Source organism: Rhineura floridana, chromosome 3 (assembly GCF_030035675.1).
Source record: "Rhineura floridana isolate rRhiFlo1 chromosome 3, rRhiFlo1.hap2, whole genome shotgun sequence".
Taxonomy (NCBI): domain Eukaryota; kingdom Metazoa; phylum Chordata; class Lepidosauria; order Squamata; family Rhineuridae; genus Rhineura; species Rhineura floridana.
In genome coordinates this window covers 73587117-73605480 of record NC_084482.1, presented here as the reverse complement: position 1 = coordinate 73605480, position 18364 = coordinate 73587117, and the positions used below count along the sequence as shown (strand labels likewise).

Sequence of the window (18364 nt, the reverse complement as noted above, 5' to 3'; positions counted from 1 at the left end):
ATTAACCCCTAAGTGTGCACCATCTCACACAACCATGGTCACCCCAATGAAATCCAACATGACCATAAAGGTTACTCTCATCATAAGGAGTACACATGCTTAAGTTAGCCCTCTAAATAGTTCAGCTAGTACAGTGTAACAAGTGGGGGATTAGGGAGGAATCCAAGCTCATATCCCCAGTCAACTATGAAATCCACTGGGTAGACCTGGGTAAATTAATCTCTCTCACAGGAATGGAGATTAAAATTTATCTCTGAGCTCCTTAGGAGGAAAAGCAGGATATATATGTAATAAACTGTAACAGAAGCAGAAAGCTGGAACACTGGAGTCTCAAAAATAGTATGTTTCAGCAACACCATACGCACAAAAACTAGATATTCCACTAATCTCTTCCTCTATTTTTCCGTGAGGCTACATAAATGAATCAGGGAATGCAAATTGAGCCAGTGAATGGACAACAGAATGGCAAGTGAAGTTCCTTGTAAAGTGATGCACACTGAATTTTAAAAAGAGTGTCTTCAAAAATAAGTAACAATTATTTGCGAGTACCTAAGACAGACCTGGAAAATAAACTCAGCGGGCTACAGCAGTATAAAATGCAAGTTCTGTGTCAGGAATTAGTACGAAGGACTAAAAATAGTAAGAATTGGAGAACTACACAAGTGTGTAGTGAGGCTGTATTTACACTTCTTGTTGGCCATCTCAAAAAAGATATCAGAACTGCAAAAGGCAAAGATATGGATACCTGTGCTCAGAGCTGAATCCCCTTACAAAGGAAAAGCTAAAGAATCTGAGGTTTTAAAGAAAGGGAATTATTAAAAGGCAGAGGCATAGCAGAGGTTTATATAAGCCTGGTTCAAACTAAGCCAACCTATTGCTTGGCATCCGTGGAGGAGATTGCAGCCACTGTGCTCCTCTGCTGCTGCACATGGTTTAGCTTATAGTATGAACCCAGGCGTGTGGTTTGTCTCACTCCAGACAAACTACAAGATGTAACCAAGATTTGTTCTTGGATTTACAGTTGTGGTTTGACAGAAGCACACAAACCACAACCCCAGGTTCAAATTATACACTAAGCCAAACCATAGCGTAGCTCACTGCTGCACAGGAAGAGGAGGATTAGGGTAGGAGTTGAATGCCCACAATCTCTTCTTCAGGAACCTTCACATGTTTGTGATATGTTAAGCACTTCAAGATGCATAGATAATACTGGAGTTTGGGTTACTCAGTTAAATAAGTAGATTTCAGAGTAAAGTATTTCTTTACACAATTAATATTTTATGGAATTCATGGTCACATGATGCAATGATGGCCATCAGTTTATATGGCTTTGAAACAAGAATTAACATTAATTCATTGAAGACTGGTGAGAGAACCAAAAGAAAACAGAGGTATACTGACTCTCAAAAAGAGCTAAGTATCTTAGGTATCATGTTCAAACTGTGTGACCTTTCAGAGACATCTGGATTTTCACTGTTTCTCAGGAAGAAACATGAATGCTAGCATACTAACCCAAAGAGTTAATATTGATGTTATAAGCTTTTGAGTTAAGGTACATTTTAGAGAGTTGTATCTAACCGTGTCCAGGGATGAGCAAAACGGCCTTCAGTTTGTACAACTGGCCTTCATCTCTCATCCACCTTATGTGCCCCTAAATCTGATCCAGAGGGTTGGGTTTCCACTCAGATTAAACCAAGTGAAAAGTGAATATAGGTCTGCTATATGAGCTTCACCCTACCTTTTTCCTTGACAGCTTCATTGCTTCTCTCGTGCTCCTTTAAAAAAAAAGTGGGGAGATTTCACATAGTCATTAACTCTACATGGAACTTTTAAGAGATGTAAAGTGCTGTATACAATGTCAGTAATCCAAAATATTCACAATTTTAACTAATCACTTCTGAAAATGCAGCTCTGAAGACAATGTTTATTACATTATTTTCTAAGAAAATGTTACTGTATGGGTGGAGTGGATCATACTGGTTCAGGCTTAACCCGGATTTATAACACATATCCATTTAAAACTGATACCAAACTATCTATACCTTTTCAAAATGTAACCTTTCCTGGCTGACTGAAGGCAGATACTTTCAGGTAGACTTTTGATAGTTGTTACAAGTCAAAGGCAAGGCATGCAGCCCATATTTCAAGAATTCAAAAGCATTATTAGGCATTATTTGGGCAGCAAAAACGTCAACATGTTGACAGCAGGAGTGAGTTTCAAATTCACATGTGCCCTTCTCAAAACCAATTCCATCTAGGCAGTACTGCATTTATATTACACAGGATGCCCCTGACATCACAGTCTTGTCAGCTGAAAGAGGAGGATCAAGGAGACTCTGCATTTAGATAAATGCATTACAGCTTGGACTGAACACTGTATTTCAGCAGGCACCAAAGCTTGAGACTTGCTTTTTTCATTCCACACTGACTTTCTCAAGAAACAAGTGATGTCTGCCATACCCCAACAATGGATGAGCTTTCAATTGCTAGACCACTGGGCCTGTCCAGAGTGGCACACTGAATGCCCTGTGATCCATGAGAGAAAACGCCTGAACATGAGCCCTAATTATCAACAAGATAGACAAGAGTGCAGTAACTGTAGCTTCACTGGGGATTTTGTCCTTGGTACAGCTTCACATGCCAACAAAATATCAGAATAATAGCAAACCCTTCTTCATAACTTCTATCTCGCCTTTCTCAATGTTGGGGTCCTCTCCAGGCACACCTACAGTTCAATATGGTCCCAGTGGGCTTGGTTGGTTGATAAGGTCTTCCAAGCTTCTGGGCCCTGTGGTACACCATGGTAGCCTTTTTCTCAGGCCTATGGGGCTTGGGGAGTGACAGGTCCAGCAGTGGCCCCTTCTCAGGACACCCTTGTGTTACACCCAGTGGTCCAGTCCCACGGTATCCTCCAGCAAGAGGGTTCAGGTGGTAGGGGAAGCCTCTTCTCAGGTCCTGCTTTATCTCCTTGCTGACAGGGGAAGAAGCCATAAGAAAGCCAAGAGATGAAAGTCCCTCAGGCCTCTGCTCCTTCTCCAGCAAGCCAATCTCCCTCTCTCTCCTCTGACTGCTACCTCTGGGCTACTTAAGTTCAAGAGATCCAAGAGTCCTTCATTAACACCAGGTGGTACAAGGTGCTCTCTGCCTCACCTGTCCCTTGGGTGAACTGAGTTGCAATCTTGACTCCTGTAAAGGTGGATTGGGGCCTTCTTAAAGGGGCAGTCATGATATTTTGCCTGAGGCAATCCCCTGAGAATCTTCACACTGTCCCCGAATTGCTAGACCAGCAGTTCCACTTTCCTCCACTGGAAAACTGCCAAGGATCTTGGCCGACCGCTTATTTATTTATTTGTTTGTTTATTGTACTTATATACCGCCCCATAGCCAAAGCTCTCTGGGTGGTTTATAGTAACTAAAAACATTAAAGCAAATAATACAAATTTAAAAACACATCTTTTAAAAACAATTTAAAGCACATGCTAAAATGCCTGGGAGAAGAGGAAAGTCTTGACCTGACGCCGAAAAAATAACAGTGTTGGTGCCAGGTGTACCTCGTCAGGAACATCATTCCATAATTTGGGGGCCACCACTGAGAAGGCCCTCTCCCTTGTTGCCAGACTCCCAGCTTCCCTCGGAGTAGGCACCCGGAAGAGGGCTTTGATCTTGAACGTAGTGTACGGGTGGGTTCGTATTGGGAGAGGCGTTCCATCAGGTATTGTGGTCCCAAGCTGTGTAAGGCTTTATAGGTTAAAACCAGCACCTTGAATCGAGCTCGGAAACATAAAGGCAGCCAATGCAAGCGGGCCAGAATTTAATGATTTTTTTCTACCTGTTATAGCAATTGTAATGCACTGTGCTAGATGCTTATGATTCTTAATTGTATTTTTATTGCTTCTTTTATTTCTTACATAGTATTACACTGAATTCCACAGAATTTGATAGAATTCAAATTGTAAGTGTTCTTCACAGACCTGCCAGACCGCCTGAATGAAGCTTGTGGACCACAGTTTGGGAAACCCCTGTGCTAGACCACACTCTCCCTGAATACAGAACTCTGGTGTAATAATGGAGAAGCATTAGATCTTTTTGCTCTCTTTAAAAAAAGTTTCTCTTCAGTTTTCATTGCATTAAATACCTTGGAAATACCACCACAGGAATGCCTTGATACAGCACTTTACCATGGTTTCAGAAAAATAGTTCTTACATAGTATTTATGAAAATTCTAGCCCCAAAGTTAAGACAGAAAGAAAAAAATAAAATATGATCCAGTTATTTTCATTTAAGAGTAATTGTGACTAAGGTATCAAGAAACCAGGAGACGCACTGTAAAAAGTAACACAAAGACTTAGGAAAAAATTACTTACACCTTTATCTCCTTCATCACCTGATTTGTCCTCACCTTCATGATTATCTGTCAAATGCACAAGACACCATTCAACCACTGTGAAAAGCCCCTTAAACTTTACAGTCTAAATAGCAGGGCTGTTTAGGAATCACTTAAATTAGAAGACTGGTTCTCATCCACTGATAACTGAAAGTTATTTGCTAGCATATTTTCTCCAGCTTACTACACAGGTTTAGGTTATCTATTTCTTTGTTAAACTGTAAAAGTGCTGTAAACTACTGTATTTCACAGCAGCACGTCAAAGAAAGTGGGATTTAAAATGACATAGTTAATAAATTATTAGAAGCCAGATAGGTTAGCCTCTTAGAAAAGGATGAGAAAACAGGATGCTAGTTCCTTCTCAAACTCTCATAGCAAAATAAAAGCTTTACCATTGTCAGAGTCATCTTTTTCACTTTCTGTCTTTGCCTGTTTGCTGTCTGGTTCATCTCCACTTTGGGACTGTTTCCGTTTCCGCAATCCACCTTCATTATCTGAACGCCCACTAAGGCGACTGCAGAAAGGTCTCCTCTTGGGCTAGATAAACAAATTGGACAAAATATGCTTGGTCAGTTTGTCAGCACCAGCCAGGACCCTATAATGTATAAATATTTCCTGCTATAACTATCTTCTCCCACAAAAGTCTAGCCCATTTGCTCAAGTAACACCCATAATCCCCTGCCTTACAAGTAGGCATTTTTTCAAGCAATTCTCAGTTCCAATGAAACAAAATCATCATTATTCTATCGGTCAATACCAAAATAGCTTTTCATTCAACAATACCCTACATAAAAATGATGAGAACATCTTATCTTGCTGTTAATAACTGAAGCAATCTGATGTTTTACAAACAACTGTTGAAATAGCTAGAAATGTAACAGTTTTCAATGTTAGCATGCAAAACTTACTCTGCCACGTGATCTGCCAAAGCTGTAGGGCATGTTCCCAGGAAACCTTCCCATTTCCTGCATTCCCATCATGCCATAATCGTAATCCCCATAGCTGCCATAGTCTCCGTAATCTCCATAATCACCATAATCTCTATACTCTGGAATGAGTGCTTGAGAAAATAGTGATGGAAGCCTGTTGGGTCCAGGCCCTCCTATATTCCTCCCGCCCATGTAATTCATCTCATTCCATTGTGCAGACAGCCGTTCTGTACTTGATGGCATGAAGCGGTCATGGTTGAAAGTGTTTAGATGTCCTCGATTCTGGACCCTCCCTCTACCAAAGCCATAGTTGTTTCCTCTGTTGCGGGCGTGATCTCTGCGGTTACCAGAAACATCATAGTGGCTTCCAAAAGAATCATTCCGATCTGATCCAACTTCATTATAGTCATAGCTGATTCTGTACAGGTCACGGTCAGGCACTGAGGCTCTAGAGTCATAGGATTCAAAAGACTCAAATCTGAAAGAGCTGTATCACAAGCAAAGAATCCAGTCAGTAGTTATAGAAGGCTTGAGTCTGAATAGACTTGACAGAGCTACAAATTCCCATGCTGGAGACTTTGCAGAGTTTATTTGCTTCTTTATAAAGAAAGGGCAATAGCTCAGTGACAGGGTATATGCTTTGCATGCAAAGGTTCCAATCTTTGGCACCTCCAGTTTAAAAAACTCAAGTAGCAGGACTGGAAATGACCTCTACTAAGGAGCCTGGAGAGCTGCTCCTAGTCAGAAAAGACAATACTGAACGAGACAGATCCCTGATCTGACTCTGTATAAGAGAGCTTCATAGGTTCACTGTATTGGAAATAAAGAGCAACACACTCTTCAACGAGAGTGGAAGGAAACAACCTATTAAAGAATGTTAGGAAGCCTTCCTTCCTAATTTGCCAAATGAAAGGACTACTCTTAAAACTTATGAAAATTGTATAACATGCTTTCTAATGTGGTTTCATACAGTGCAAAACAAAGATAAAAGATGGCTGGTTCAGCTGGAAAAGCTATGGACAAATACTGGACAAAGAAAAGCACTAATATGAAAATGCTGTTTGAAAATCGCTTGTGGCATTCATCAATGACAGTTGATGTCCTCAACAAGAGTAGATAACAGACCTTCCTCCCTTCAACAGGTTGCCTTAGCTTGCATGAAAGATATGTCATCAGAAACTACATTTATTCAAATGTACCAGCATGACTACATTTTGAGCTATTATTCATATTGATACTGTCCTACCAATTCTTGTACTTTAAGAATTAAAGTTCCAATGAGAACTAGAAATAATTTTTATAGAGATAAAGAGAAACTTTAGTCACCTTCCCTGATCTTCCATGCCTTCCCCAGGACCACCACTGCCTTCCTTAGACAGCATATCCAGACGCTGATTTATTTTTGCTATAATGGAGTCAGAGTTTTCTGTGCCTGTTGCCTCAGTATTGTAATTTACAACTGGCATACCAGTGCCCATCTCAGCGCTCATTGTCATGTCAGTAGTTTTAGACGTGTCCCAGGTAGTTGCAGCAACAGTAGCAGCATCATAGTTGTATGGGGCAGCTGTAGCAGAGCTGCTGGTTTGGGCACTGTAATAATCATAGCCTTCATAGCCTGGCAAAAAGGGAAGAGAATTGTAGAGTTAATTTAACAAATCAGAGAGATTTGAATTTTCAAGTGTCCATCTTATCTATGGAAACCACCACCAAAGCAAAAAAACATACACTCCTGCAAAACAGTGGTCAGACACAAAACATTATTAGACTACTGCTCTCTGTTCACTGCTACAAGACCAGTGAAGAGTTATCACTTTAATTATATGCCCATTCTGGTTAGACAGATTCAAAGGTGGAGATTTTAGGTTCTTTATTATTACAGTCTCAATTTCCCCCAAAAAAGTGAATTTACCCCACCCCACACACCTTGAAAGAAGGGCAGAATGAAAGTTATAAATAACCACTACTCAATCTATATCACATATTGTACTGTATACTAAAAGTGGGATCCAGGAACAAAATGCTGCAGATTATTCCTGGAGTGGTGTGTATGTTTTACCCGAGTTTGTGGCTGTTGGCACTGTTAGTTCAAGTTTGAGGGGGTTTGTTCCCTCTTCATGGAAAGAGGGTACCTGAATATCTTCTGACAAAGATGGAAATATGCCCTTAACTGGCTGAAGTTCTGGCTTCCTCAAGAGAGGTAAATGCCTCCTCATAGTCCCTCTCCTCTGCTGCTTGTACAGCCTTTTTCCTCCTCTCTGCTGTGGGCTCCCATTTTCTCCTCCTCTAACCTCGTAACTTCCTTCTCCTCCTTCAGCTTTGTTTCATTTGTCCCCTTCCCCAGCTCAGTTACAGCTATATTAAAATACTGGATTTCTCCACTGATTTCTATCTCTATTTCTAACCCTGGGGTATAACTTCTCTGAGTGGATAGGTAATTTCCTGGATCACAATGAAATGGTTCTCTTTGCCCTTTTTGTCTTTTTTCCTCCGTCTCCTTTTGTTTAGCTTCTCTCCATCCAATGGACTGAGACGGGGGAAAATAATAATAAATGGAACAGAGGGAATGAAGGAAAGCATACAAAGATATAATGCCCAACTCCCAGTCTCTTCACAACCCCTTCTGAATTCCTTGCCTTCTGTCTCAGTTAGTTGCTCTTGCACACTTGTCAGCAGTGTTTTGAAGCCTCTTGGGTTGCCATGGCCACACACCCTCTTCACCAGCCACTCCCATTCCCCCTCCAGTTCCCCCCCCCCAAAAATCACTTTCAAGATTCTGTAGCTACTGAGAAGACTCAGCCCTCATTGCACCTTGATGGGGATTCTCCCCCATAGATTTTATTTTTTAAACTTTTTGTGCTTCTGCAAACCTCTGGATTCCCCCAAGCATGTTGATACTCTGTTGCTTGATTGCCCTGTTTTGGCTACAAAACAGCTGGAAGTCTGGAGCCAAGTTCAGCTTTAGGAGTGATGTGAATTCAAATACTAATTTATACAATGCCTCTAAATGTCCCAGTCAGTTCTTCTTTTTAATTCTGAGAAAAATACCAAAATGCTTAAGATAGCACTGCAGTGAAAAGCAAAACTCCAAACAAGGCAAGCACACCTCAAAACACATACCTTGCCAACTTGCCAGGTTTGTAGAATATGCACCTTATAAAGGAGACAAAAGTTCACTTTTACATTAAATACATCAATAAGGCAACATAAGAATGCAGTTATTTCTTTTGATGTACACAAGGCATTGCTTTAACATAAGCAAGTTATATCATTTATAGCTGATTGATCAGAAACAATCTCCAGATGAATTAGAATCTGCATGACTGTCATACAAGTTTTTCCACAAGACGATAAAATGTAAATGATGTGTTAAGTTTAAAGTATAGTTGAAGTGTTTTATTTTATTGAAGTCAGAACTATGATTTATTCAGATTATACTCTCAGTTTTTATTGACATACCTATACCCATAAGAAGAGGATGGAAAAGCATGAAAACTATAGATACTAGATATTCAGTACTAAGGGCAAATCCACCGTCAGGCCAGCAGATACAAGGGGACTTTCCCTTCCTTTCCTCTGCTCTGCAGCCACTCACACCTTCCATTCTGCTCTGGAGAGTCCCTCAACCCTCTAGAGAAGATTTCTGGGGCACATAGGAGCTGCAGGGGGAAAGGAAAGGGGAAATCCCATTGTACAAGCAGCCAACACTGGCTGGATATCATCTGTACAAGATAAAATTATATCCTCAATATATTATTCCAAAAGTAGGTGTTTGTAGCAGTTCAATACTTTATTTATTTATTGCATTTATACCCACCTTTTTCTCCAAGAACCTCAAGATGGCATACATGGACCTCCCTCTCCTTGTTTAATCCCCACAACAACCCTGTGGGATAGGTTAGGCTGAGAAACTGTGGCTGCCCCAAGGTCACCCAGTGACTTTCATGGTTCAATGGGGATTCGAACACTAGTCTCCCAGGTCCTAGTCCAACACTCTAATCACTACACAAGTGATTACACTAGTGATTACACTAGTACTACACTAGCACAAAGTATTATTTGTAAACTAGGTCTAAGATAGGCATGTTTATTTATAGACAAATTTATGGTCAACATTCTTATCTTCCCAAGTCTCTATTTATTTTCTAAACCTTTTGTTTTAGGAATGTCATGACTTACCTTGAGTACTGGTGGTTTCAGTACCCCAGGAACTATAACCTGTAAAAGAAATATTGGCTTACTGACTGACGTAAAAACATATAGGGTTGTTTCAACACAGTGCTAAGGTAAACATTCTTTGAGCTCAAGGATTTCCCAGCCTCCCCCAAACTCTTCTGGGGATTCCCCCAAACCCCTGCAGCAGATCTGGAGATGGCAAAGGGCACATGCAGGGGGAGATGTGGGGAAAAGTCCTGCTGTGCAAGTGAAAATCCTGGTGCTCATGCAATTATTGAGTTGAATATGGCCCCAAAACTTTGTTAACCCAGACCAGTTCTCTAGCACCCTTTCAACACATCCAAGGGGAAGGCATTGCCATTTAAATTAGAACTGCTGTAACTATTGCTCAAACAATGTCCTTGTCTAGTCACAGAAAATCATAGTTAATGGTTTGGTGTGAAAGCACCAATCTCATCCACTTTCTTCCTCTCCACCAGCACACAAGAAAAACAAACTATGATCAGTAAGCCAAAACCAAACTTTGGCTACATATTGTGGTTTGTTTGTGATGCGTGTACTGGACCAGTCTCTTTAGCCATTTTGAGGTTTATGCCTCATGCAGTATCTGTCCACATGACAGGTGTAATCCTAGTAGGTGTTTAATGTTACTGATACATTAGCATGGAAAGAGAAGCCAGGCCAATAATTTAGTTGTTTCACAAGCCTATGCATTCTGAAAACATGTTCTGTCCAGCCTTTTAGAACTACTCCGGCTTGAGGATCACACTACTCAAGACTACAAACCTACTCTGAATACTTCACAGAAGCAAAGACATAAGCGAGACTCAAATCACCACAGCAATGAAACCCCTCTAAAAGCTAGTTGTCTATTACTGTTAGGATAATTTTTAGAAGAGAAATCCCATCCAGCAGAGTAGCTAGATCTGCCAGTTGCCATTTTCTCATCTCCAAACTCCTAAAAGCGTAGCAAACCCTACACACTGGCCAAACTGTATTCTTCTATGGCCCAATCGTACACATTCCTGCTCTTCAACAGACACTCCATAAGCTAGTAACAGCACAATCCTAGTACAGTAGGGCCCGGCTTTACAGCGCTTCACTTTACAGCGCTTCCCTAATGCAGCGGTCTCAATTAGACGCAATTAGACTAAATCCCCACTCATACGGCGCTTGTTCCACTTTTACGGTGGCTTTCGGGCATCACACGCCATTTTATTCAACGAGTTCCGCTTTTCAGCGGTTTCCCCTTTCCAGCGGGGATCCAGAACATAACCCGCCGTATGAGTGGGGCCCTACTGTATGAGTCTTTTCTTGGAAGCAAGTCTCATTGTATCCAATGGAGCTTCTTCCTAGATAGATGTACACAGAATTACAGCCTACATGTACCTGGCCTCTACAACTGGTCGCCCAGCTGACCTTCTCCTATCCCCAGTGCTTTCAAACCTTTCTCTGATGCTTGTGTAGGGAAAGGGTGGGAAACCTGAGGCTTGGGAGCCAAACACAGCCCTCAGTCCTCTGTCTAGCTCATGGGACTCTTCCCAACCATACCCCTTCTCCCTGGGGTTACCTCAGATCCTCCTTGAGTGTGTTTGACTTGCTGAAATATGTTCTTGAACTCTAATCCCTCTTGCATGCTTGGATGGAGAATAGAGAGAGGGTATTTCTTTATCAAATTTATAACCCACCCTTCCTCCCAAAGAAGCCCAGGGCAGTGTGAGTGTGTGTAGAAACAAGCCTACAATACAAAGGTAAAAATTACATTCACTGCTCCATGCACTCTTGCCTACAGCCCCACCCACCACTGGCATAAGGCCCTCGCAAGGTTGCCTAGATTGAAATGTGGCCCTCAATGTGAAAGAGGTTCCCCACTTGTGGTGAAGGGCATCAACTTTATGAAAAAACATGACATCCAGAACTCAGATGTTAACACACAAACATGAAGTGACAGCCTAAAAGCAGGAAGTCAATGAGTGGAAATTGGCCTACCCATTGAGTTAGGGCCATTTTAACAAAATGTTTATTTTACTGAAAAAAATAGGAAAACCATTATGTGGTTTTCCTATCTAGAGACAAACAAATACAATATAAATTCCAATATGCACTGAATGCCATCCATTTCTCAGTTAATAACACTGGTGAAAGTATCCCATAAGTTCTCCGAAGGTAATTTATTTCAACAATCTGTAATATTTAAGCCACTCATGAAGGGCGGGCCCTATAACCTGTTTCCAATGCCATACAACTTATTTTTAGAAGCCGCCGTATTCACTTGAATATATTTTTCTTTTAAGAAAATTCAGTTCAAGTATCTTTGGTTATTAGAAAAACTTTTGAGATATTTATGTAGAATGTTAAATTAAAATGGCAACCTTTTCCAAGTATTCTTCACCAATACAAGTAAAATAAACGTGTTAGACAAGATCCTAACAAACTTAGAACACTGGAGAATTTCCCAATTTTTAAAAAAATCCACCATTACTGCTACCAAATCTACCTGTACAACACACATCATTTGTAAATACTTTTACCATTTACACTTTTAATTTTTAGGTATAGATTTAAAATGTAGCATGTGAAGCGGCCCTCAGCAGGGGCTTTAGGTCATTACAATAGCATGATCGTGTGCATCATGCAGTATTGGGTTGCCAAAATGATACTCATGGGTATCCATGCACCCACAGAAGCCTTCCCTGGCACCTGCAGGGTCCCACTCCTCACCTACTGAAATCTGGCTTGAAAGAAACCTTCTATTGTAGCCAGTAATTGGGGGGGGGAGGTAATTTTCTGGTGGGAGGATAATCTCTCCCCCTCCATATCTGGGACCTCCCACATACCCTGAAAATCTCTCCTGCACTGCAATCAAAGCCTTCTATTGTAGCCAGTGGTTAACCCTTCCCCAGCTCCCAGACTGCTGCCCTAAGCCCCCTTTTGGAAGGAAGGACAGAATATAAATTTAAGTTTAATAAATAAATAAATGACACACACACCCCATCACTGCAATTAGGATTGGAAAAAAGCCTTCTATTCCTTTCGAGCCTAACTGTTGCCAGGGTGCATCTGCTCTTTTTGGAAACTGCTGGGGAGGAAAGGTTAAATTTTTCCCTTCGTGGCTGTGGAGGAAAATCACCCCACTCACCCAATTAGGCTTGAAAAAAGTGATAATGCTTTTTTCAAACTTAAATGTTAGCGGGGCAAGGGAATGAGCAGTGCATGTACCCACTACAGTTATGGTACTATATGGTGCCCATTACAGTTTCTTTGGTTTGTACCAAATGTACTCAGCTCCACGCCCATGGCAACCCCTGTAATCTAGTAATAAGGCACAGCTTGTAATTCAGCACTGTTTCATCGTATAGGGGGAAGGGGAAGCACTACCTTCTGTTCATAAAAAGGAGTTATATCATAAATGGAAGGAGACAAGAGAATGAGTGACAATCCCCGTTTTACACGATATTCCAAATTCCTTCCATCTACCCAGACACATCACTGATTCATAGGGTCGCCATAGTCGTAGTAGACTTGGAGACACATAACAACAACCCTGACACATGCCATATTCCTGGGTACTGAATACTACTACATTCAAACGGATTTACAACTACCACACACCACAACAAGAAACATCTAATAATGCAGTTTAATAGACAATGTCTCTGTTGCTATACTGGCACAACCTGTTCCATGCACGATCTTAGCTCCAAGATTAGGATGCCACTGTAACAGAAACAGACCTAGGAAAATTCAGGATACTATGTTATTCATCTAGTGTACAGTAGGGCCCCGCTTTACAGCGATTGACTAATACAGCTGTCTCAATTAGACGCAATTAGACTAAAGCCCCATTCATACGGCGCATGTTCCACTTTTACGGCGGTTTTCGGGCATCGTACCCCATTCTATTCAATGAGTTCTGCTTTACAGTGGGAGTCCGGAATGTAACCCACCGTATGAGTGGGGCCCTACTGTAAAAGCCCAGATACATTGGACTGTCGTTGAAGTAAATATGTGTTGTTTCCACTCCTAAAACGGAGCCTTTTTTCCATAACAGTATCACCTTGTATGAAAACTTCCGAAGGTGCTTAGCGTTAGAATCGCTTCTCTTGTAAGTCTGAAACAGCCCTGACAACCAACAAAAGTTCAACTTAGAGTAGACATTATTCCCTGGTGATAGTGGGGTTCCCATCTATTTTTATTAGTTGCATGGCACACAGGCATTTTCACAGGTAAATACCCCCTCTATATTATCATTTGCATGCCAGAAAAAGATTCACTTGCTACAGTGATAACAGAACAGCTAAAAACACAAGAATCTTGATAGGACAGAAAGATCAACTGCAAAAAAAGAGATGCTGGTAACTCTAAAAGGTGTGGAAATGACTTCTCTCTATAACGGAAGGACTAACCTAAGAAGTAGAAAGACGCTGTGAATGTGCGGGGAAGGGGCGGCCCGTCTACCGCTGCCCACAAAAACAATCCCTCGGGGAGAGGTAGACCCCACAAAAGAAAAGATGAAACAACCGCGCGCTGGCGCAGACGAAAGTGGCCACCTCGACGCCATTTTGTGTCGTCTTTGGAAATAGGCCCCAAACCCGCCTTCCTCACAGTCCAGGGAGATTAAACACTCCACCTCTCTTGCCAACCAGCTCTCCGGTCGCCCGGCCAATTTCAGTGAGGGGCAAATCCAATGGCCAATCAACGCCGCCGATCACTCATCGAGGAGGATGAGAGCAACTAGATGTAGATTTGGTGGTCGTGTGAAACGTAACAACAATGAGGTAACAGCTCTATCTGGCACGATACCTTCCCCATACTTGCCGGGCCTTTCATTTTCCCTCGGGCTTCGCGAACCAGTACTCACCATAACCCGAATCCATGGCTTCCCCGCCGTCAACCCGCAACCGCGCAAGACAACCTACTACACTTACTACGGGGGCGTTAGAGTCTCTGGCTGATTGGCTATTGTTGCTAACTTCAGAGTTCTATTGGTTGTAATCTCAAAATTCTGCCTATTCGGTTCCACATGTAATGGTTGCTGCTCCCGCCTCCCCACACCAAAGTCGTTCGCATTGGTCCGCTTTAACAACCGTATTGGCTGGCAAGAGGAATTTCCGGTTCCCTTTTCAAGTTGGTAGAATCTTCTCTGCGAGAGCTGAGGATAGCAGGAAACCGTAACGATTATTACCAAATGAAGTAGGAAGGGCCAAATGCTCTCTTTCGTTGCGGCGCTGCGAAATTATTATTAAATTTCTGTTCCGTCCTTCCTCCCAGTAGAAGCCCAGGATGGCAAACAAGGGACAAAACATTAAAAAAACTCTTCAAAGTTCCAAAACAGACTGGGAAAAGATCTCTACTTAAAAAATTTGTTGAACGAGGAAGGTCTTCAATAGGCGCCTAAAAGATAACAGATGGTGCATGTCTAATATTTAAAGGGGAAGGAATTCCAAAGGGTAGATGCTACTGCACTAAAGGCCCAATACATGTATTGGATGTAATAAATGTCCTGGTAAGATCTGTAGAAGGCGCTCACCTACAGAATGCAGTGATCGGCGGGTATATAAAGGGTAAGACAATCTTTCAGGTATCCTGGCCCCAATCTGTATAGGGCTTTGTACAGCAAAACCAGAACCTTGAACTTGGCTCAGCAGCTAATAGTCAGATAGTGCAATTCTTGCAGCAGCGGGGTCACACGTTGGCAATATTCTGCCCCAATGAGCAGTCACATTGTTGCATTTAGTACCAGCTGCACGTTCCAGACCAATCTCAAGAGCAGCCCCATATACAGCACATTACACTAATTCAGCCTGGAGGTTGCCAGTGCATGGACAACAGTGGTCAGGCTATCCTGATCCAGAAACAGCCACAGCTGTCTTACCAGCCAAAGCTGGTAAAAGGCACTCCTAGCCACTGAGGTCATCTGGGCCTCTAGAGACAAGGATAGATCCAGAAGCACCCCCAGACACCAAACCTGCTTTTTCAGAAGTAGGGCCCCATCCAAAGCAGGCAATTGACCAATTAGCCGAGCTTGGGAAGCACTTATCCACTGTGCCTCCATCTTGCTAGGATTCAGATTCTACGTACTCACCCAAATACAATACAAAAGCAGCTGTAAAGAGTGACTTTTTCCCTCAGCAGGCTCCTGTGCTTTTAAATGTATGTTTATAGGCAACAAAAACAAAAAACCAACAAGGGAAATGTACTTGCAGTTAAAATGATTGCCTGTTTAAGGGACAAAAGTTCAGTTGCAGAATCCCTTTTGTGTCATGCTTTGAAAATATGTCCTCTACACACACAAGGTATATAAGGTTAAGACTATGTTGGAAGTCAAGGTTCCTGCACCATTAAAAGACTGGTTGACAGAGTAATTCAACAGCCACGTTTCCTTGTCATGAAATTAGTCGCAGGCACTTGTTGAATTTCTATGTTATTTTTCAGGTAGGTAGGCGTGTTTTTCTGTTGTGGCAAAAACAAGAGTCTTGTGGCACCTTAAAGGCTAATAAATGTAATATATAGCATAAGCTTCTATGGACCACCATCCACTTCATCAGATGTGTAATGTATAATAAAGTGTAAATATGTTATATAGTATTTTAATGACACTGGGTATTTCCTTGGTTGAAGCCTAGCTTTTTATCTGTATGGTTGTAAGTTTATTCCAATAAACTCTTCAGTGCACGCTTGCAACCTCATATATATACTCCAGTTTGGCTGTAACAGTCTTACCATTTTCTAGCCGATTACAGCTTTGAGCCTTCCCTTGTTGCTGTTCCTTTTAATCTAAAATACCTGACTGAAATATATTTTTCCTGTATGTCTGGCAAATCATGTAAGCCGAATCAGGGCCAAAGTGTTGCTTTAAATTCAGTTAGCTGAATAGCATATTTCTTGGATGAAAGAGGCAGCAGTATTTCTTAAGTGCTTATTGTTATAGCTCTTGCTCATGAACAGAACAAATTCAGCTCATATTCTGAATGATAGCTTCTAAATCTCTGCTACTTTCTTCTATCCCACATTGACCAACTCCAGTACCTTTTAAAAAAACCTTTAGCCACAACCATCCAGATCTTTTCCACCTGCCAGTGAGGCTTCCTTATACTGAGACAGGCTCGTCACCTGGGGCTTTCTGAATGCAAATCAGACCCTCTACCACTGACCTACACTATTCCCCTGACCAGTGACTAAACAAGCTTTTAGAGGTAGAGGGCATGACTCATGTCATAGCAGTGCAGTGAAAGGGAGCCTTTGAACCTAACCTTGTATTTGGATTTACATTAACTTCTGACAGCTCTAACCAGTCCTGGCCTGTCCATCAGTACATGAACTGAGGCTGTATGACACACATTTTTAAAAATTGTATGTACATTATTGGAGTCTTTTATAAGAATATACAGACACTTCGTTGGTCAATCCTCTTTCCTATTCCAGGAACGCAGGAAGCTGCCTCATATCATATCAATCTATTGGTCCATCAATCCAGTATTGTTCACACTGGCAGCAGCTCCCCAGGGTTTCACACAGGAATCCATCTGCAACGGAGAACTTGCCCACCATGCATCTGTTATAGGCACAAATATACAACAGCAAGGTCTACAATTTCCTAGTCTTGAGACACACTCTCTTACAGCTTAAGGGCCTTGACTGCTATCCCTCTATACCACAACTCGATGACCTGACACTGAGCTTGGGCTAAAGTATTTTTATTATGTCCAACTATGTTCTACTCAGAGTAGACCCATTATAATTAATGGACCAAAACTAGTTACGTCCATTAATTTCAGTGGAGCTACTGCAAGTACAACTAATATTGGATACAACCCTAACAGTTTAATTCATTTGTGAGTGGGGCATCAATACTGTCATCATCTAAGACCAATCCAGGCCTGTTTTAGCACAGCATAATTATAATAAAAACTAATTGGTTGAAGAGGAGCAGTTGCCCCAATCTCTCTAATTATACTGCAAAAAGGCATCAGCATTTGTGATGACATTCTTGATAACCACAGCGGTTCAAAACATAATGCTTGGTTTTCCCCTACTTTCCAGTGTACTTTATTCAACTCTGTACATTCAACCTCAAGGATGTCATCACAAACGCTGATGGGTCAGGGCACAGACAGACAATTATTTGTGTTACTTACAACTGCAAAATGAAGGGATAATTACATTGCTCAGTTTGTGATGCCCAGTTTTAGAACTATCCCTCTTCTCCCCTGTAAAGTAGGGATAGCGGGCCTTTTTCAGCCTGTAAGCCACCTTCTCTTACAGGCAACATGCCAGGAGCGGGTGGAATAGTAGATGTGACTCTTACCTTTGCCTACATGAATATATAATCCATGATGGCTAGATCTGCTCTTTTGCAGAAAACAATATTGTGTGATGAATTGTTCCTTAACAGCACACAGTATTGTTAGACAGAAGCTACACTAGGCAGCGGTGGAGACTGCATATAGCAGTAGGCTAGAGAGCTGTCATGGACCTTGCTCATCTCCTTTGGAAAAGCAACCAAAATTTTTTCACTTAGAAGAAAATGAGAAGGACCTAGAAATTAAGCTACGGGCGTGCATAAGCCACTTGCTCCAGAATGAATTTAGCAATTATGACATAATTTGATATCTATGTCAGAGAATGAATAAAATGAAGTTGAGAACTAAATTCTTTGGTGAAGAGAAACAGCAAAGTCAATGATACAGCAGCAGATTACTGGACTTTTAAAGTTATATAAACAGTCAAATGGATATAGAAGTGCAGCCCAGTCTTTCCTGCAGTTTGCCAAGTACACACTATACACGAATGTTCAGTGAAAGCAACCACTGCTTTCCAGGCTCAGCAACAGCTTTACGAAATTCAACACATGCATGGCTAAGCTGCAGCAGTAACA

General features: G+C 41.6%; 1 protein-coding gene across 2 annotated transcripts in view; it reads right to left on the bottom strand.

Annotated features, from left to right (window-relative positions):
* AKAP8 (A-kinase anchoring protein 8) overlaps window positions 1-14518 on the bottom strand; it is a 29839-nt gene extending 15321 nt beyond the window's left edge. Inside the window, exons 1-8 of one of the 2 annotated variants that reach the window (XR_009761357.1) lie at window positions 14348-14518; window positions 9490-9528; window positions 8431-8463; window positions 6640-6928; window positions 5293-5800; window positions 4777-4921; window positions 4365-4411; window positions 1739-1775 (exon numbers count right to left, since the gene is read on the bottom strand). Coding sequence is in view for 1 of the 2 variants with exons in the window: in XM_061616572.1 (XP_061472556.1) it covers window positions 1739-1775; window positions 4365-4411; window positions 4777-4921; window positions 5293-5800; window positions 6640-6928; window positions 8431-8463; window positions 9490-9528; window positions 14348-14363 (1114 nt within the window). In the remaining variant the exon portion in view is untranslated. The remainder of the gene's footprint in view (window positions 1-1738; window positions 1776-4364; window positions 4412-4776; window positions 4922-5292; window positions 5801-6639; window positions 6929-8430; window positions 8464-9489; window positions 9529-14347) is intronic. The other variant, XM_061616572.1, reaches the window with a different exon arrangement.
* Window positions 14519-18364: the final 3846 nt, after the last annotated feature.